At 38.9% G+C, this 21,751-nt stretch overlaps 1 protein-coding gene across 5 annotated transcripts in view; it reads left to right on the top strand.

Moving 5' to 3' along the window:
• Positions 1 to 2,418: 2,418 nt before the first annotated feature.
• The window catches only part of SLC24A2 (solute carrier family 24 member 2), a 106,499-nt gene continuing 87,166 nt past the window's right edge, over positions 2,419 to 21,751 (top strand). The window contains exons 1-2 of one of the 5 annotated variants that reach the window (XM_074532358.1): positions 2,419 to 2,577; positions 4,422 to 5,497. In XM_074532358.1, coding sequence (XP_074388459.1) covers positions 4,565 to 5,497 — 933 coding nt within the window. In that variant the 5' untranslated portion in view covers positions 2,419 to 2,577; positions 4,422 to 4,564. Of the gene's footprint in view, positions 2,578 to 2,604; positions 2,808 to 4,421; positions 5,498 to 21,751 lie in introns of those variants that run through there. The other 4 variants (XM_074532361.1, XM_074532357.1, XM_074532360.1 and 1 more) reach the window with 4 other exon arrangements.

Genomic DNA, 21,751 nt, shown 5'->3' with positions numbered 1-21,751 from the left:
AGGAGTAGAATCCCAATACTTAGCAGAGTTACCTTCTCTCCTGTCTTTAAAGCAGAAACATTGAACAGCTGTGAGGCAAATGTTGTTCCACTCAAATAATTTAGTTGTTCTGAATTTAACTAGGATATACTCTGATGTTTAATTTTGTGAGAAAAAAAAAAAAAGGATTTCTTTTATTGTTATTACTGTTATTATCCTTCTTATCCTAATGTAACTGTGCTTATTTAATTCTCTCCTGATAAGTAGGCAGCATTTATATGAGGAGGGGTCAGCTGATTCAGAATGCTGAAGTCATTGGTAGAGATACCCATCTGTGAGCCACATAATTTTTGTTACAGATATTATTGTCCCTGGCTTGCAACACATTTTTACTGTTGGAAGAAAAATCTTTGCAACTACAGAAAAACAGATAGATACTAGAATTCAGTATCTATCTGTGGAGTTTCAGATAGTAGATAATATCATTATAGGGAATATAATAGCATTACTATAGGGGGTTTTCTACATATTCTCCCTGTGGTCATTTGTAAAAGTCACCTACTTCCAATTTTTAATTCATAAATTGACAAAATTGGGATACTATGCACATATCTCTGCCTGCCTCTGGACCATCTGTGAAGCTGTAAAACCATTTTTGATATTTTTCAAGTGTCCACTTCTCATAGACTGCGAGCCAACAATTCAGCAGTCACAAGAAATGTTATAAGCATACCTACCCTTAATCCCTGTCTCACTGTATAGTAGACACAGGTTGAACATTTAAGATGTATCTACTTTATTTAGGTCTTACATATGTGGATACAGAAGTAAATCTGCATTTTAATTAATTCTTATCTATGTGGAGTCTAGAAGTGTGGTTAAAAGCAATCTATACATGTGCCCTTGCATCATCCTGAGACTCAACAAAGGCAAGTAGTGATAATAACAAGCCCCTCCATCAACTGCCAGCCACTAATGACCACCTCCCAATATGAAACATGAAATAAAAGTACACTGCACGAGCAGACTCTGCCCTTAATGCACACTTTGCCACTCAGCTGTGGCTCTTACTAGAAACCATTGAAATTTTGGCAATATCTCTGTAACCTTCTACATCTCTTTTGTGGCCACAAGTTTCGAAGATGCCCGCTGTACTTTGGTGTTTCCCATTTTGCCATCTCCTAAGTATTTAGAACTTATGAATTTCCCATTAATGCCAAGGGCAAACCAAACAGCCCAGGTCCTACAAAATGCCGGTGTAGAAATATAAACAGACTGTGCATGCCAGGCTTACCCTAACAGTCTTTAATTTTCATGTGATGTCCTAATAATACCTATAATTTCAGTGTATTATCACTTCAGACAAACTCTTACATTTTTGTATTCTTTGTGAAGCACCAATTAATATTGGTTTCTGTTTGCCAAAGGATGAAAAAAGAGTTCAAAATGAAGAAAGCAGAAACTGTAAGAGGTTATTATTTACTCCAAAGAGACTGAGAGTTCACCTCTTACAGTAGGGCTTTTCAGAATGTGCAAAGTGTGTCATTGAAAGCAGAGAAGTGTTAGTGAGCTCTTTACCGAACTTTTCCCAGATCTCAATGGCTGTTCTTACCCAGCCGAGAGCAAATATCCTTACTCTTGTCTGGGCACTGCATTTTTCAAGGACTTCCACATGAAGTTCTTCTTAAACAGCCCTGAACCAATCAGGGTCTTCCTGGGATGTTGGCCCGCCTACACTGGATTACTTTGGTTTATCCATGGATTACCAAATAGGTTTTTTTAACAGTGGCACAGAGGAGGAATGCAACTGGTATGTCAAAAGAGCATCACCTGTGTACTCTAACAGATCTCTAGCATACGTCACAGGAAATTAGCTACGGCTATAGAGCTGCATTTGTAACTGTTCCAATGTTCATGAATTTTGAAGCATTTACTTAATGAAGTGCAGCTTATTGGGAAAATACTAATGTTGAAAACAGAAGATTAAAATAGAAGGGGACAGCTCTGGCTAAGGAATTGTCCTGTTTTCTCGTTTGTGGAGGGCATCTTTATGGTTCTCTTCGGCAACTTTGAAATGCAGTTTAAAGAAATTTCTGTTCAGCAGTAAATTAATCATAACAAATAACTTAATCATGGATATGTTGTCATCCTTAAATCAAAACCAAAATGAAACGTCCTTATCTTTCTTATCCTGATTTCCTTTCATTTGGCATAAAGGATATTTTGATCAGAAGGCCTCACCTTTTTAAAAGAGCCCCGCTCTTCGAGGCTTTTTGCCTTTGCCAGATGCGCTACATTTTACCTCGCTTAAAACGGCGCCAGCTAACCCAGAACGAAGGGAGAAAATGAAATAAATAAATTCCGTGCCCCCCTTGCTCGGCCAGCGACCCCAGTCCCGCGGGAGCGCGGCGGGCGGGGGCGGGGCGCCGCCTGCCCCGCCTGCAGGGGCGGTCCCGCTGCCGCCACCCGCCGCAGTCCGTGCCGCGGGGCTGCGCTCGGGCCGCCCGTGCCCGCGCCCGCGCCCGCGCCCGCCGCGCTCCCCGCGCCCCTGCCGAGCGCCCGCGGGCCGGCGCGCAGCGCAGCGCAGCGCAGCTCCGGGTGAGCGCGGGGCGGGGGCTGGGCTGCGGCGGTGCGGGGACTCCCATCCGCAAATTCCCGCCTCCATGGGCGGCACCGGCTGCCGAGTAGGGGCCACCAGTGCCCCGAGCCCCCCGTCGGTGCCTGCGCGGCTCTCCGCTCTTGCGGCTGGACCCGCTCCCCTTTCGGAGGTGGAAAAAGTTTGTGCGGCGTGGAGCGGAGCGCGGCGGAGCGGTGCGAACTTGCGCTGAGTTAGGCGAGGCGCTGCGGCATCTCCGCGGGGCACGGGCACGAAGGCGGGGCGGCGGGGGCTGCGCTGTGCTCCGTCGGGTCTGGGGTCCGCCGGGGAGGGAGCGGGGTGGCCGAGCGGGGTGCCAGGGCAGGGGACAGCCGGAGCGCTTCTCCCGTGTCCCGTTCGCCTCACGGCCAGGGGAGCGTCGACACCGGCCCGCGGCCGCCGGCCGTGCACGGCAGCGGTGCTGGTGCCGTTCCGGTGTCTTTCCTGCTAAATGCTTTTGTGGCAGTCCGTCGAGTGTTAACTCTGGGGTGGGAGATAAATATCTCTGCTGTGCTGCTGCATCTTGCGGATGAAGTATGTCTCTATGACATCTTAGTGTGGAAACTGTTTGAAAAAATTAGGAGAAACTGAGAATGACTTAATAACTTCTAGGGAGATAACTGCATGTAGTAGCTGTAATCCTGTATTTGGGAATACAAAGTCAGTTATTCTGCTGATTGATAGAATGTTCAGAATTCAGCTCCTGCTACAAATGACTTGAATAAGAGATGTAACAAAGTATTTTTGGACAGTAATTGTAAAGACTAACATCCAGTTTGATTCAGAAAGTATCTTACATTTTGTTTCATATAAAATAACTGTGAAAGACATATATATGTAACTAACTTCTCCATTACAAATCTTCAAATTCGTTAAGCAAAACACCTATTATCTACAGATATTTTTTTTCCTGTGTTAAAAGTGCTGTTAGTCAAGAATGCTCATCTCTGGCATATATGAGCTGTCATTCTTGCATAATTCTTTACTGTTTCATTTCTTCCAGGATCAACTCTTGTGTAAATTTAAACAATTTTCTTAAGTATTAGTAAGAGGAGCACTTTTAAAAGGTACCACATAGGTATTCTTAGTAACATCCTACATTTATTTCTGAATGCATGACATAAATCAAAACAGAGTGAGAGGAGACTGGAAATTTTGTCTTGACTCATCTAAGACAGTGTCCTAGCTCTGATCAGAAGGAAACCAAGTTTTCTCTGTAAACCTGAGCTGATTTTACAGTGGAGCTAAAGAAACTCCCATTTCAGTCCTGTTCCAGCATCAGAGTATTCTACTTACACATCAATGTCTGTTGCTCTGTGCATACGTAACATTTCAATTAATGCTGCCTCAGCTGTCTAAAGCTCTGATGAGATGCTTGTTAGCACTTTGATTGCTTTTCCTGGCACTATTTTCCCTGCATTTGGGATTTGGACATTACATGTTCATAGTGGAAAGTAATTACAGCAGGTAATAATCTTTGGTGTATCCATTAAAATAATAGTTTCTTCATTTTTGCACAACATCTGGGGACAGTTTTTACCATCCACTAGGATTTTTTTGTTGTTGATAACACCTGAGGAGAGCAGTGGCTCAGAGGCATATGAGAAGCATAATATGAGTATTGGTAAACTGTTATCCACAGGGTTACTGTTTAAACAAACATATAATTGCTGTGTCTGGTGGGATGTGACAGAGGTTTATGTTACTTATTCTGCTTCAAATTTTAAATGTAACGCAGTCTGTAAAATGCTTTCATAAGTTTCTAATCACTTCCTGTTTCACTAATGTCAATGTTTGTCCTTTTAAGACGAATGAAGAAAATACGTCCTGTGAAGAGTGAAAGTACTTGATTCTGGGAAGACTCTTAACAGCGCTTCTAACTTCATAGCTGGAGGAAAGTATGAAGGAACAGTCTGTCTGACTCCCTCAGCGTTTCTCACAGAACACAAAATGGCTCTTCAGAAAAAAACTGGTTTTGGTGTCTTGGAGGAGTGGTGTTTGGCGGAACCGCTGTTCGGTTGCAGGTGGCACCAGAATGTCAGGAAAAAACTGAGACTGATACGAATTGTAGGGCTCCTTGTCAGTGTAGTGGCCATTAGTACTTTCTCACTTTCAATGAGTGCCTTTTTCAAGATGGAACCACATAGCACGGCGCTGGTCAGCAGCCTAGATAGCCAAAAGCTGGTGCATGGGCATCAAAGAACTCTCTTGGATTTCACAGAACAGAATGAAAATGGCACTCCAGATCCACATACTTCTATGAAACATGAAGCTGGGCAAGACAATGAGACAGATGATCATACGAAGGGAGAGTACCCTGAGGACCTTTTCTCTCTTGAGGAGAGAAGACAGGGAGCTGTGATCCTCCATATAATTGGAATGATTTACATGTTTATAGCCTTAGCCATAGTCTGTGATGAGTTCTTTGTTCCTTCCTTGACTGTCATCACTGAAAAACTGGCCATTTCCGATGATGTGGCAGGGGCAACCTTCATGGCTGCTGGTGGGTCAGCCCCAGAGCTCTTCACTTCTTTGATAGGAGTGTTTATATCCCACAGCAACGTTGGCATTGGTACAATAGTGGGATCTGCCGTGTTCAATATCCTTTTTGTTATTGGAATGTGTGCTTTATTTTCTAAAGAGATCTTGAATCTTACTTGGTGGCCACTGTTTCGAGACATGTCCTTTTACATCATTGACTTGATCTTGCTAATCATCTTTTTTCTGGATAACTTCATAATGTGGTGGGAAAGCATAACTCTCCTGACAGCATATTTTTTCTATGTGACATTTATGAAGTTCAATGTCCAAGTAGAAGAATTGGTGAAGAAATTTTTAAACAGGAACAAGGTTGAGAAGGTAACAACAGATGCTGAAGGAAAGGTTGGTCAATTTTTAGTTGAATTATGTGTACTAATGTCCTTATAAGTGCTAAGTCCTTCTATAGCACAAGGGTTCTAATACAGTACAATAGTCAATATAGAAAAGTTCCATGTTTTGCTCAAATGTCTTTTTGTTTAATCAAATCGATATTGAAAATAAAAAAGCAAGCAGCCTTCTAGTAAATCAATAACTTTTAACTCCAGAATTATCCTGATCACATAGAAAGCAAGAATTAAAATGACAGCAAAAGGACATAAACCTTTACTCAGCATTTTGGCACATTGATGAGGTCAGAGCTATTTTTTCCCTAAGCTTTTGGATTAAGCCATGACAGTATCTGGGGAGGATCTTGTGACAAAATTTGGCTTTCTAAAGACTTTCAATGCACTTTTTTCCTCAGAGAAGTAGCAAATAATTCAGAACAGTATACAAACATATTTTTATGCATGCTTTTCATCTACCGATGCTGATAATGCAACATTAACTTCCTGTTGTAATTAGTGGCACTTTCATGAAAAAAAACTCATGAAAAGAGAGACCGCAGTGGCAAAAATCACAGGTTCTCTGTTTGATGAGGATGGTTTCCCATATGCTATTTGCAACTGTGTAAACTAATTTTTGTCCACAAGTAGATAATGAAATTAATGCATGGAGGGCTTGTTGAGTTTTCAGCAGTTACAATAATCTTTTAAACAGCTTTCTTCTTAGAGCAAGCAATATTTAAGGCACCTATGAAGCTGAGCTGGTTAATACTTATGCATGTAGCAATGTGTTGGTTGGAATGTCTGCTTTTACATAACTTTGGGTATATTCATCAGATAAGGTTTTATAATTCAGTAATTATTCAAATTATCAGGGACCTAGCTGCTCACTGTTCTGTTTCTTTTGTTTAGCAGTCATATATAAAGTGGTTCAGAAGAGGCACAATTCCGTACACAATACAAGTGAACAGGCACATAAACAGGAGGAGAGAGACATACCAGAGCTGGATATTTTAAAAGTTGTGACAGACACATTCAGTTTTAGGGCAAGCCACAAAAAACCAAAAGTAAAGCCCAAAAATGTCTCATTTTTTCCCTTGTATTCTCTAACCAGGTTTAACAGCTGTACTTACTTGTAACTTTATCTTTTCCTTCTTTTTTTTTCCAAAATCAGCATGCTCATCTTCATCTTTCTCAAAATGTATTATTGGGATTTTATTAGTAAATGAAAAGAAAGGTCAACACCAACAAAATACTTACCCTAATTAGCAAGGGGCTTCTTTAACTACATTAGTTGGTTTCTAAATAATCTAAGAGTTCATAGTGCACTGTAACTCCTTTGAAAGCTAGTGCTAAAAATATGTAATGATACAAAGACTGTGGTATATGTAGCCAACTTCATCTGTCCAAAACTGGACAGAAAATATAAATCAGTAATGGGTCTGAAGCAATTATCAATATGAAAAGCAACTGCCTTGTGTTTTCCAGGCCACAGTGTAAGGGAGAGTCGCTGTATATCAAAGTGTTTATTATTTTTCGCTGAACAGAACAATAAATAATTTGTGAGCTGCATTGAACATTAGTTATATTTGAAGTACTCTAGATGGACTTGATTTTAAAAGGATACCTTTAGAACCACTCATTTGTTATTTAACATTTTAATTACTTTGAGTTTGTTTATAATACAGGTACACAGATTTCACATGGGCTGAAAAAAAATCAAAAATTGGCTACTGTTCCTGAAAACACAAGCTTTGCAAGATATGTTTCATGAAAATAATTTTCCTGAATTAAATTTAATTAAAATGATAAAATAATGTATTCATAAATCATTGAGTGAAGAAAGATGAAAGATGTTCTAGTTTTGTTGCAGTTTAGCAAATACGTATTTTCTGCTTCTTGGGAAAAATAGCTTCTCAAGGTGTCAGACCATGTTTTTACTCTGTAAGCTATGCTGTAAAGGCATATTTTTCAATATTACACTTACACTTTGAAATGGTAAGTCATTATGAATTATTTTATTCTTCAGTTGAACAGCATTAAGCAGGATGAATGGAATTATTTTCTTATAGCAAGGATGTCACAGATTATGTTCATTGGATAATACCTCAATGAAGTTCTCTCTTAATTTACTTGCTATTATTAGATTGCTTTTTAAATTAAAAAATAGCAAAAAAAACCAAAACCCAAAACTATTACATGTAGTCCTAAGCCAGATAGAGATGCTTAGGACTTGAAGTTATTGTCTAAAGCAAAGAATAAAGTGCTTTTATAGTCTGAGGTCTGGTGCCTTGTAGTGAATGCAATGCATATGGATGTTTATTTCCTAAACACTGAGGTTTATAAGTATCACAGAAATGATAGTCTTGGCTTTTGGTGGCAAAAAATATTTAATTCCTACAGTGTTAACTGTTAGCCTAGATTGCTTCCACTCATCAAGAGTGTGTATGAACAATTGTATGTATCAAATTAGTATACTGAACACAGAATTTGCAATCTCTGTTGTTTCTGATGGAAACTTTTTCACTCTCTTTTCCCCCACTGAGCCAGAGAATTGCTAGGCAGCTATCTGGAACTGCGTGTGTTAAAGTCTCTTGAAATATTTTAATTTTAGGAGAGTAGAGAAAACTCTCTTTCCTCTAACCAAAACTCCCCCTGCCTATCTGTTGTTGATTCTGCTGCTGCCAAACTGGCAAGTATTCTGCTAAAAGAGCGTGTGTGTCGTATTTACCTTTAAGGCTGTTGTAATCTGAAAGCAGCTCAACAAATTTGAGAAGTCTAAATAAGGCATCATAAAGCTGGATAGTGAAGGGTTAGGTGGCTTATTAGCAAACAAGTACCAAAGAGTAGAAAACTGATCAGATGAGAAACCTCTTGAGATACTAAAATGTGTTTTAATGTTAATTTCCATGCTTTTATTCTCAGTTGTCTTGAGAGGTTGAAGAAAGTTTTACATTCTCAAGGACAGTATTTCACATGAGTAAAAGCTTTAGATATGATAGCTGATTTTTTTTGTCTAGCTTTCATTTGCTCTAGGTGTATTCATCAGGTTGCTGGAATGCATTTGTATCCCTGCAGATGCCTTTTAGATTTCTATCCCTATTCTTAAAAATTAAAGTACATCTTTTTGTGCTAGAAGACTGTGACTATTTGAACTTCTGATCTTATTTTCTTTAGTGTGTCGGTCGCTTGTACAAATGTGAATGCAGACAGAGTACTCTATATGAATTTCATTGTGCTCACTATTTTCCTTCACATGCTTTCATATATATGTAGTCTGGATTATTAAAGTGTCAAGTTGAGAAAATCTGGTAGCTTTAGTTTTCAGAACAATTTTGTGGCACTGGTGAGAGCAGACTACAAACCTTTTTGCATTGAGAGCTCATAGGGTTCATTGGCAAGGCTCTGTTTGAACTGTGGGTAATTCTGTGCCTCATGCCCCTCCCTAGGAAGCCTGATGGCAGTCTGATACTGATGAACTCCAGAGATCACTGTGAAAAGGATGAAAAAAAAGGAGGATAGATGAAAAAACAAGACAGGATTAAAAGACAAGATAAAAACCAGATGGCTGAGTTCTACAGTGTAGGATGGCGTATGGAATATGCAGATCAAAATGTGTCCCTAACAAGTCACACTGAATGGGCCCTACAGTAGTAAGTGCCGTCCCACTGCTGGATATCCCCAGAAGTCCCTTCCAGCTTAACCTATTCTATGGTATGATTTTCAGATTTTATGTAGCTATCCTGTGAAGAACAGATAGGTAAGGACTGAGGTGGAATCAGCTGAAGGATATTTAAAAACATAAGCCTGAAGTTGATTATAATAGGCAGGAAGAGAAAAACAGAAGAAGCTGATGGACAAACGTCTTAAAAATAACACTTTTTAAAATTTTCTGCCAAGATTTCAGTCTATTCTTCATCATGTGTGTTGGTGAAGATATGTTGAATGTATTAAGTCACATTAAAACATCATGTGGAACTACATTTCAGTTTTAAGTACTCTTTTTCCTTTAATGTAGTATGAAAATCATTGCAGAAATGCTTGGATCTGATTGTTCAGTGAATAATTCAAAACAGTTCTGTTTGGCAACTAGGACAACAGAATGTGGGTGGTGCAGGGATATTGTGCAATGACATCTGTTTCACTGACAGTACCATTTTAGATGAATAGCTTATGGTATATACAAGCCAGTTGCAGTTTTTCTACATTTACAGAGAGCTACATTTGGAAAATGAGCTATTTTTACCAACACAGCGTAACTATTATTTTATTGCCAATTTTGTTGTCTTAAGGAACTTGAATAGCTTGTGTGTGATATTTTAAGATCCACAATGATCTCAATGTTGCCACAGTGTACTTAATGGCAGTATTTGCATTCTAAAGGAAAGTAACAGTATTTTAGGTACTTCTCTGCTTGGTAGTTGTATTAGCACTGCACATGTATATTCACTATTATAACATCTGATCTAGTGTGTTTTAAGGTAAAACACAAATAACCTGCATGCATACAAGAAAAACTGAAATTTCCTTTTTCAGGACTTCTTCATTTTGAATCCACATACCTAGTAACTGCAACTCTATCCATAGAATAACTTTCTTTTCTTTCTTTGTTTTCACTACCAAGAATTTTTTTTTTTGTCATAGCTTTCATTGTTCATAGTGTTTCACTGTTCTTAGGAAGATCTGAATTTTATTCCAGAGACAGTTCTCAGTCGGTCTACTTGTGCAAGCATGTGTGTGAATACAGAGCTATGAGTATCTGGATCTTGCAAGATAGGTGCATTGTTTTAAATACATGTTTGAAACAAAAGCCTCAGCACTGACATCGAACCATCTCTTGTTTAGATCAATGTCTGGTTTTGTGTCATGTTTTATCTGCTTTTATTTTCTCAGAAAACTTTCAATCTACTTCTGTTTTAATTTAATGTTACTACAGTAGCAGTTACTATGAGTTAATTTGCCTTGAGTTTTTAGCATTGTTGTTTCAATTTAGGACTATTAACTAACAGAACCATAGGCTGATACATTATATCTGGAACCATTAGTACAGTGAAATGGATACTATTCTCAGTTTCTTTTAATGCTTCTTAGTAATTTATTGACCACAAATCAGTGATTATAGTTTTCACCCCAGGAGTCTCTTGGTTTTTTATGTGTGTGCTTTGGTAATGAGCAAAAAGTGACAGCGTGCAAATGTAGTGTAGATTAAATGCTCTTAACACATGGCCATCCACTTAGATGCCACTCCTGTTAAGTATGATGGGGAAAAGAAGTCTAGAGGAGTGCCACCATTAATTAATAGCAGGGGGACAAAATATCCATCCGTATATTTAAAAATAAAAAGCATATGTAATTAAAAAGAAGTCAAATGATACATCTTAGAAGCTGTGTTGGCAAATGTTCACCATGCTGTTTTTCAGAACTCCAGACATGGTTAGATTTGTTGTACCAGAAGCTGTACAAAGAGAGGACATCAGGGGACTTTATGAAAGTTTTTCCTTCCATCATCTCAGTTTTGGATACTTTGTTCCAGATCCCTCACAGAATGAGAGCTATGGGAGACTGTAGGTGGAATGTCACCCCAAATCGGCATATGAGACCTCAGAATATCAACCAGTTTTGGGGTGCTTAGTCTCTGGAGGAGCTTTACTTTAAAATCAAAAAGAAGTTCAGAATCTGTTTCTTGCTTATAGGCTTGTTCAGAAATGCCAGACACAGGTGCAGCATTATGGTACAGCTTTTCTGTCTGACCCATATTCCTCTACTTTCCCCTCCAAGATAGTTCTCCAAATTTACCTCTCAGATAAATATTTAACAAAATCCAAAGGCATTTACAAAGTCTTGATATTTTGGGGATGGGAGTGCTCAACCTTTATGAAATTACATGAAGATCTCCCACATTCATGGCCCATTTTAAGTTGACATTGCACTCCTCATGTAGAATTTTTGAGAGGCAGGGCACAGCTGACTCCCCTACTTTTCTGGTCTTGTTTTAAGAGGCAGTAGTGCCCACTCCACAATATACGTTTTAGACTGGGGATGTGGGATGTGGGTAGTGGAAGCTGCCCTAGGGCAATGCTTGTTGCAGTGTTGAGGGTGCCACATTTGGAGTATGTGATGCTCTGAGCACTGCTGACATCAGAGTGACCTTGGCCTTTCTGAGTGGTGACATTCCCCAGGCAGCCAGCGCGACACTGCCAGGGCCACAGGCCAAAAAATTAGGTTTGATGAAGTGCTTTTTTCCTGCTAACGATCTGTGGTTTTTTGGTTTTATTAGCAGGAGTCAGTTCTCCACTGCTAGCTGTAGAGGTGTGAAAAGAGGCTGTAGTGTGTCCTTTCTTCTCTGATTTTTTTTTCCCCCCAAGAATTAATGGATTTTGCTTTTGTAACTAAGGAATAAGATTATAACAAATTTGGTTTTTTTAGTGGTAAGGGGTAGTATGTTCACAACAAAGAGAGCCCTGCAACAAAAGTGATAAAGAAGCGAAGATCAGGAAAGTTCTTAAAAATAAGGTATGTGCCCATGCTTCTCTTGAAAAGATCTGTGTGGGATGAATGAGTATTAAAAGTGTTTTATACATGGCATATAGAACAGATGGGAAGATGTATCAGAGATGAGTGTAAATGAACAGCTGTAAAACCTGTAACTCTTAAGACATTCTAAAAACCTTGTTTTACTGTTTATAAAATAAACTTCAGTATAAAAAATAAGACTTCCTTATTTCTCCCCAGACATGTACCAGGTTTTGTCTAACCTGCAAATGGTGACTAGTCTGATGTTAATAACTCTGTAGAATAAATGGTGTTTCCTTCACCTTGGCCTAGATCAGCCATGTTCTGTTGTTTTTCAGACAGCTTTTATTTAAACATCACTTTTTATTATTTTCCTTAATGGCTGCTTCCATTAATCTTTGCAGCTGTACTCGTGCTATTGGCACAAATCAGAGATTAAAATGCTTTCTTGGCACTGACAAGTTTTTTAGAAACTACAATGACATGATTGACCAAATACTGGGTGATTATAATTAATTTATCATGCACAGATATGTATAATGAGATATAGGTGGCTTAGAAAAAGAAAGGTGACTGGTTTTGTGGTTTTTTTTTTTTTTTATTCAAAACTGTTCATTAAGTACTCCTGAAAATCACTATCTTCCTTTATCAGTGGAAACAAAATACCTTAATAATACTTAGCTGTCCATTTCAAAATGCTGGAAATTTGGTCTCTCAAGTAGAATGCCTTAAAGAATGCTCCTGACACTTTTTTGTTCTGAGACAGGCACATATTTTTCTTACTATTTTTAATTTTCCTACCACAGTAATGAGATGATAACCTGGTCTCCCCTAGACTAGGTGCTTGGATAAGTGTAGGAAATCACAGTTTCCTTCCTCAGTGGACAGAAACTCATCATGGGAAAAAGATAAATGTGATTCACAGTACCTGATAAGTAGAATATGATTTGTCATGTATACAGCTTTATGTACATTACAGTTAGCATACCATCAGTCTTTTCCTCCTCACCCAAGCTGTCGAGTTGCTGATTATTTATTAAACATAGATGTCCAAGAGGTGATTTAAAGAAGTAGTTTATTTCTCTGTATGAACTTGCAATAGATCTTCGCAAGTGTCATCAATGAAATATCTGGTAGAAGGCAGCACCTTTTTGTGTCACAGGGCCTAAGTCAAAACAGTACTGTTGATACTCTGTTTTGCTTTTGGGGAAAATAGTCAGATCAGATGGTTTGGATTTACTCTGGTCTTGTTGTAAATTTTTGTATTTGAAATTCTTGCTGTTGTATTGTTAAGTGCAGGTCAGTGTAAGAGGCAAACTGAAAATCCTAAATTAGAGCAGCCATAGGGCATACTTTTGGCAAAAAAATTGCATCTGACAGAATATATATTCTAGTACCTTACCATATTTTGTTATTTTGCAGGCAATACCTGTATCATTGAGGAAATTAGTTATTTGCTCTCATTGGTGGTTTGTTCATTTACCTGTGTTCTAATCAAAAAAAGGAAATGAAAAAAATGCTGTGTTGGAATAGCAACCACTGCCTTGCTGACAAGAGAAGTGGGCCTCAGGGTGGGGGAGAGCAATGAGAATTCAGTGTGTTGATCATGTATTTGTTTCTGCAGCAGGTGGAGGTTTCAGAGCTCACGTTGCCTCCGAAGCAGCTTTATCGGGTGGTACAGCACTGCCCTGCCCTAACCACTCACTCACTTTGGGTGATTTTGCTGTCCCTGTCAGGTACAATTTCATCAGGGCAGCTCAAAGAACAATTACTGCGAAGTTACTGTGTTTTGCACTGTTCCATAACCATTCCCTTGTCATCCATGTTGTGATTTACATGAACAGCCATAAATAACTGTGATCTTGGATGACTTCCTTTAAGGTGAGGGTGTGAAAACAGGCTTAAAGGTGTGTCTGTGCAATAATATTAAAATTGCTATCAAGTCCTACTCTCAAGGAGTAACAGATTGGTGCAGAATGGTTTCCTGTATGAGGAAGAATAAAGGTAGCAGGGAATTTGTACTACAAACTATGCTGACAAATTAATAAAAAATTTTCCTCAGGAATTAATCCTGCTTTATCACCTCTTAGCTGCTTAATGCTGCGAGTCTAGTCTGAAGTCAGCAGTAATACCAGTGACATTTATTGCATAACCAGCTAGTGTAAACTCTTCACCCTCTCACATTGCTGTAAAACAGCTCTAGCTGATATAGATCGCTGAGGAAAAGGCACGTCTGCAGTCGCAGCCTGTGTTTGGTGACCTTCAGGGCTTGCTTTGAGCCCTGTCTAGTTATGTAGACTTTTGCCCAAGGGAGAAGGTTGAAGTTTGTGGGGTTTGTAACATTAGAGGATGAGCACCTCTTTTGGGATTAATCAGATGTTAATTTTGTTGTTTGTTTGTGCTGCAAGCTTTTATCAAATTACTAATTAAAGTCCTTCTATTGCTACCAGCACAATCACAAAGTTATCATTTAACTAAAATTTATGGCAATCAAATGTTTGAGTGGAAAACCCCCAGATTTAGAACTCCAAAAATTTCTTTGTCCAGGAGTTGTTTGAAATAATTCATATTAGTTACTTATATATTTTTAAAGTCAGCTGAAATAATTTGGAAGCATCATGCTGTCTTACAGCTAGTTTTGTTTCCATACATTTTTATTTAAATATTTCTGGTTTTCTACTTTATTCCTAGTATTAATTGTATTTATTTACTACAGTTTCTTTTCATTTAGAATGTTTCTGGGTAGAAGCATATTCTGTTTGAAGTCTTCATCTTGGCTGGGTTTTTAAATGCTGCAGTGATATAAATATTATTAAATAGTCTGCAAAGTCTGAGCTAAGAAGTGGTTAGTGTTTCCTCTTTATATTGCAAATCCTTTGAAACTGTTAAGTTTTCCAGATCTGCGTTAATTTTTTGGAAGCAGATACAGCAATGCTAGTTTCTCTCCAGAAGTCACAGGCAGAATATCTGAGTCTCCTCTCAAAACCCTTGGCAAAATTCCTTTGAAATTTAGTCAGAGAATGATCCTGGGACTATATTGCAGAGGAATATCGCTGTTGTTTTTTGTGTTCCATTTCTGAAATAAAATCACTACTTGCTGCTGCTCCGAACCCTACTCTGAACAATATAATGAAGTGATTTTGTAGCCTTTTGATTGCCTCATTGTCGGTGTGTACCAGAGCCATATCCTGTTTGTGTGCGCGTGTGCGTGCACATGTGCGTGTGTGTGTGTGTGTGCATGTGTGTGCGTGTGTGCATGTGCATGTGTGCGTGTGTGCGTGTGCATGTGTGCGTGTGTGTGCATGTGCATGTGTGTGCGTGTGTGCGTGTACGTGTGTGCGTGTGCATGTGTGCGTGTGCATGTGTGTGCATGCGTGTGTGTGCATGTGTACATGTATGCGTATGTGCATGTGTGCGTGTGCATGTGTGCATGCGCATGTATGCGTGTGCGTGTGTGCGTGTGCATGTGCATGTGCGTGTGTGTGCATGTGTACATGTATGCGTATGTGCATGCGTGCGTGTGCATGTGCGCATGCATGACAGCCTACAGGCTGTCAGTCTGAAAGGTGCCACACAGGAGGTGAACCAGAAATGGTGCTGCTCTCTAGGATGGACATTCGCGTGCTTCCTACACCATCTCACCTGTCTTCTGCCTAGCAACCCTTTTCCGTAGGACTCGCTCAGGTATTTGGAGTTGGTGAGCAGCATGTTCCTCATAGGATTTTTCCAGATTAGTTATTCAGAGAAAAATGTCTGTGTTTTCTTATTAAATATGTTCCAAGCAGCAAACAACAATCCTGCCTGAGGCCGAGCACTGAATGTACTGAACTATGGACATATTTTACTGTACCTAATGTATCACATTAATGATTTTTTATCCTGTACCTCTGCAGAGATAGAAACAGGAGGTCTGCATCACTGTACTGGAGTGATTTCTTGCTTTACAGTGAGGTAATCATGATTTGATTGTATCATGGGAATGGCCTATGGTGCTATTCTTTGCTACATGACAGTTCGTGCAGAGAAAAGGCATTTGTTATTCAGGTGAAAGGCTAACAGCTGTAATTACAGTAACTAAAATTTGTTACATATAAGTAAGAAACTGTGCAGAAAGTTAGAGTGATGATCTATTACTTTCTTCATTTAAAGTTGCCTGTAAAGTGTAAATCCTTTTAAGTGAGGTAATAGAAATGTTTCTGCACCCATTCCTTAATTATCTCTTGCAATATGTTTGCAAATATATTAGTAATTATTTACAAATATAAATCTTAAAAATCAGTATTTTCAAATAGATCAGTATTGAAATTACTTGCCGAACTGTTTGGATAACTTCCTGTGTCCATTTTGTCCTTGCAAGAAACACCTTAAGTGTTTCCATAAAGTATAGTGTTTGTATATTTAGCATTAACAAAAAAGCCCCACCAAACCCAAAACAAAACACGCAGCCTCTTCTTTTTAGGGCTGTGGGAAATAAATGTTGTTTTATAATCTCATACATAGACATGTGTGAAGAAATGCAGACTCTCATCTTGAAATAACAGCCTAGTAACAGGCTGGACTGAATTGCTAACTCATGCCTTAGCTTTGGATCTAAGGGTCAAGATGTGGTTCTGTCATTTAATTGTCTTAGAAACCTGTGGTTTTCAAGCATCATAGAACATTGTACAGTGTGCTGTAGGAAAGTTTTATTTCTGGTTCTTTGATTAGGTTACAGCATGCAAGATAAAAAAAAAGATCAGCATATTGTTGGCAAAATGGTCTTGAGGCAAAGCAAGAACATGGTGGCATCTGAGAAAGTGGTGGTCAGGCTTGGTGGAAAGAAACCAGATAGCATACATGAGGCTCTCATTTTGTATCATGCTGGTTTTCAAGCATCTTGGTAAGCATATCCTCTTTGCCAAAGCATTAAATGTTAGTACATTTTCTGCTTAAGAATTCTTCCCATCATTAGCATTATTGCCCTTCCTTAAAATGTAAGGAAGGATAGTAGGGAAAAAAGTCAAATGGAGCTTGAATAAATCCAGTATGTGCAGATTTTTATAATTTCAACAATTATTTTTTCTTCTTTTGTGAGGGAAAGGACTAAACTCAATGAAAGGTATCTTTGAAATTGATGACAAGTTTTCCTGTTGATTTTGATGAAAGTGAAATTAAGCCCAAAAGTCAGGACATTGAGATTTATGATCTGGATGCTTCTCTGCTCTCTGTGTGCCACTGTATGGTTCCAAGCTTCTGAGCTGCTTTCCTTCCATATTAAATCACCTCTAGCAAACAAAGAAAGCAATTTCTTTTGCACTTGTAGCAAGGAAAACTGGCTTTATCAGCTTTCTTTGCCCTTGGACTCAAACTGGAAAAGGGCATTCAGTGTTTCACAGCATGATCTGTCCTGTCATGTGGATTATTGATAAATATCAAAGCAATTATTGTGTGGTGAGATCACAATAGTCTTTTCCCAGACCACTGCAGGAAACCACTGCTGGTTTCATCATTCTTAAGTGGTGTATCTGTAAAGGGAAAGAGTGGGCATGCGAAAAGTTAGTTAATTCCTTTCTGAAAGGTAGGAAAAGCCATTAGCTGTTTTGTTAATTAGGTACACATACACACACATTTTTTGTGAGTGATCAAGTGGAAGAAAACTTTTCTCTGTGAATTATGTGCTCTTCATACAGAAAAAAATATTCTGCAAAAATACAAAGACTAATTTTCAGGTTTAGTTGATCTGCATTCAAAATTACTAATGAGAAGCTCAAGATGTAGACAATTGAAGAACTCAGCTCCTGGCTGCAGATTCACCTGGCTTAGCTGTGCTGCCTGACCTATGAATATAGTCTCCTCATGTTACTTATGTAATCATCACAGAGAAATGGGCATTTTTATAGTGTCATAGATTCATTGAGGTTGGAAAAAGCACTTCAGATTACTGAGTCCAGCTATTAACATAACATTGTCAGCTCTACCACTAAACCATGTCTAAACCACCACTAAACCCTAAGCACCACATCTACACTCTTTTCAAATATCTCCAGGGATGATGGAGGCTTTCCCAGGCATCCTGTTCCAATGTCTGACCACTCTTTCGGTGAAGAAATTTTTCTTAGTACTCAGATGCAACTAGAGGCCATTTCCTATTGACCTATCCATTGTTATTTGGGAGAATAAAACAGTCCCCACCTGGCTACAATCTGTTTCAGGCTATGTAGTGAGTAGTAAGGTCATCCCTGATCCTCCTTTTCTCCAGACTGAACAACCCCAGCTCCCTCAGCCACTTCTCACAGGGCTTGTGCTCCAGACCCTTCCCCAGCTCCGTTGCCCTTCTGCAGACACCCTCCAGCTTCTCAATGTCTGTCCTGCAGTGAGGGGCCCAGAACTGAGCACAGGATTTGAGGTGTGGCCTCACCAGTGCTGAGTACAGGGGGACAATCCCTGCCCTGGTCTTGCTGGCCACACTGTTGTTGGTATAGACCAGAATGCCCATGGCCTTCTTGGCCACCTGGGCACTGCTGGCTCGTGTTCAAGTAGCCGTGGACCAATACTCCACCAATAGGATCTTTACTGTAATGTTTGATCCTCTCCTGACCTGAACTGGGCAAAAATCTGGGCTATCACTTGCAGCAATAGATTGGTAAAACCTGAAAAGCTGTCTCCTGTGCTTTTATTGCAATACCATGAGTAATTACCGTTGCTGCCTTTTCTAAAACCTGGAATTACATCAGGTTGTGTGAAGGTGATAGCCTGGTCTCATTTAACATAGGGTCACCTTTGAGATAGAGGTAATTTAAAGTTACGGTTTTTCTATGCCAGCAAGCAAAATAAAATGCTTACATTTAAGTGTTAATCTAGTCTGTGAACATTTAATTTGCTCTCTTTCTACTCAGATCAGTATGTAGATATTACATATGTTTCCAAACAGGTACTTGGGGCAAATAAGCTATTAAGTGAATCTTACTGTTATTTATAGAAAAGTTATTGGCACTGCAGCCACAGATACTGTTAACATACATGTTTCATAGCAGATTGTTCTGGATTATCTTTTTTATAAAATGAGGCTTCCTTTTAACATTCAGAGAATTACAGTATCGGTTAACTACTTAATCCATTCTTTAATTGCTCAAATTTCTAACCTTCCATGTGGATGGTGGAACATTTACAACAAATTAATGAAATTGCATAGAGCTCCTAAAATAGCAAGGAAACCCTTGTTAGGATCCAGCAACTCCAGCTTCCAATGGAAAAAAGAGTGGTTAATTATAAAAATTCAGATTACATTGTTCTTGCTCCATCTGCTTATAACTGTTTTGGGTGTTTTTTCTTCACAATTAAATGGTAATTGTTGTTTTCAAATATTTCACAATTTAGTGCGGGAACAGAGCCTGCTGTAAGGAGGTGTGTACATACAGTCCTTAACAAAAGGAAATCAGTTTGCAGTCATGGCTCTTTCAAGCTTGCTTGTTGAATTGCAGCAAGTAATTGATTTCACAATGTCTCGGATCTCCTCACAGTTGTAAAATCCTATGCCTGCCTTATTCATTTGTGAAAAAGAACCCAAACCCCGAATGTCCTTGGATGTCGTCCCATTAAAATAATGAGTGTTACAACATCTGTGTGAAGCAAGAAGATGGTGGCATTTCACTGATGAAATGTAGAGCATCATCTGTTTCTTCCTGTTGCAGTGATTCTGACCATCACCCTATTTTGACATTATGAATGAATGTCAAAGTAACAATTACACTGTTATATCAGTGTAAGGGTAAAAGAATAAGGCGTAAGTGTAGGAGATTAGTATCGAGAAATGGTATTTTTAAAATGCAAATTTCCTTCCATACAATAAGGATTTCATGCCACATTTCATTGTTATGCCTCTGTTACTTCATCCACTGATACTGTACCATACATATAAGTGTCCATTTGTTGTGGAAAACCTAAAATGTACTGTCTTCCCTTTGCCAATCATCCCTTTGAGATATGAGTACCTTCCTTCTAAATGTAGATGATGTGGTGCAGAGGATTGGCCAGTTGTAAGCCTCAGTCCCTGCTTCCTGACCTCTTCTAGGGCCAATGCTGGTTGCAATTTGTTCACCAAGCCTCTTAGAGCAAGGGAAGAATAAAGAAAATCATCAGGTTCTCGACAAGGAGCCATTACTTGCCTGATTTCCTAATATGTTGACGTTTCTGCTCCAATATGTCGGTTTTGTCGGGTGCTGTCAGGGACTGAGATTGTTGCATTGCTCTTTCCCAAAGTGTGGGCCAAGAAACGCTTTCTGGCAGCCTGTGAAAGACCACATAGCAAAGTGCATCTTGACATCAAGAGCAAAAGAATCTGTTCTTTCAACTCCAAATGTCAGCCAGAGATTGTGCACTGCAGAGAGCTGAACAGCTGCATGGGACCAGCTTTCTGTTCACAGTAGATGGATATCAGCATTGTTGGTTTTAATGGGTTTTAGATAGATTCAAAGAGCTAGAAGGACTTTGTGTAATTGCAGCTTATTCTGTGCAGAAAGTGCTGACCATTATGACGTCGTTTGGCATCGAACATTGCAGAAAAAAGGAAGCAGTATTTTCCAACTTATAGTGATGTCCTGTACCTTTCTGAGTTTTTGTATTGGAGGGGAGCTGTACTGCCCAGTATTAATCCCTCCAGCAAGGAGAATTTTGATAGAAATACAGTTTTTCTAGACTTGAACTATTACTATAATTAGCAGTGCTCCTGATAAAAGAAACTTACTTAAGTTTATGAAAATATGTGGGATAAATATAAAGCTGAGTGTTGAGCAGAACTGCTAATTTATATGATCAGAAATAACTATGGAATGTATCTGTGTTTATGAATTTTACTTTTGGTAAAATGCAGCACCATTTCCTGTGAAAAATGCTGCTGCCTTTTTCAGTTTACTTCCAATGTTACAGTGTCTGCTGGGTGAATTTATTCCTTGTAAAATGCAGGGCTCTCCCAGGTCTGTGGTGGCTATTCTGTTGCTTTTTGTTAGTTCCACTTGGGTACTGAATGTCCAGGGAAACATGAACTCTCCAAACTGGAATTTAGGAGCAAACCTTTTGTTCAGATGACCAATAATATTAGATACAATACTAAAAAGCTAGGCTCCTTATCAGCACAAATAGTCATGCTTCTGGTGTTAGCCAGTGTTTTTCTTCAGCAACTTTGCTAGCTTCCCCCGTGTAGCGTGTAGGCCAATAATATATTTGTCATGAAGTAAACTTCTTTCATTAATTCTGCTATCACAGGAGTCTCATGCAAGATTATGAAAAGGTGACTTGATTTTTTCAGAAAAAAATCAGTCAACCTTGTGCAGGTCAGGACTTCCTGTAACAGCTGGCCATTTTCATCTGAAGTTCATGGCCTGTTTTTTGTCCTGTTTCACCATTTATGAGTTTGTTGAAGTATAAGATCTAGTTAACAAAAAAATTTTGTTGTGAATGGGATATGTGAAAGCAAAAGAATAATTTACTGAGTCTATTTCTTTATTCTGTGAGTCAGGAAAGAACTGTTGGGCAGCTTGTATAAGCTTTCAACAAAGCTGTATCTGAATGAAGCTAAAAAACATCTACAACCTTGAAGCATTAGCAAGTCTAAATTACTATTTTAAATTATGCTTCTAACAGGCTATAGAACTAATCATGACACACATATCAGGGGATCACAGATTAGTAGCCATAGAAATGAGCAATGGTTTTCTGTTGTAAAATACATATAAAATACATATCAGGAGTTGTTCAGAATATTTGTTCATGCTGTGGCAATTAG

Source organism: Zonotrichia albicollis, chromosome Z (assembly GCF_047830755.1).
Source record: "Zonotrichia albicollis isolate bZonAlb1 chromosome Z, bZonAlb1.hap1, whole genome shotgun sequence".
Classification (NCBI taxonomy): domain Eukaryota; kingdom Metazoa; phylum Chordata; class Aves; order Passeriformes; family Passerellidae; genus Zonotrichia; species Zonotrichia albicollis.
Note: the sequence above shows the minus strand (reverse complement) of the source record. Positions and strands in the feature narration are given on the sequence as shown.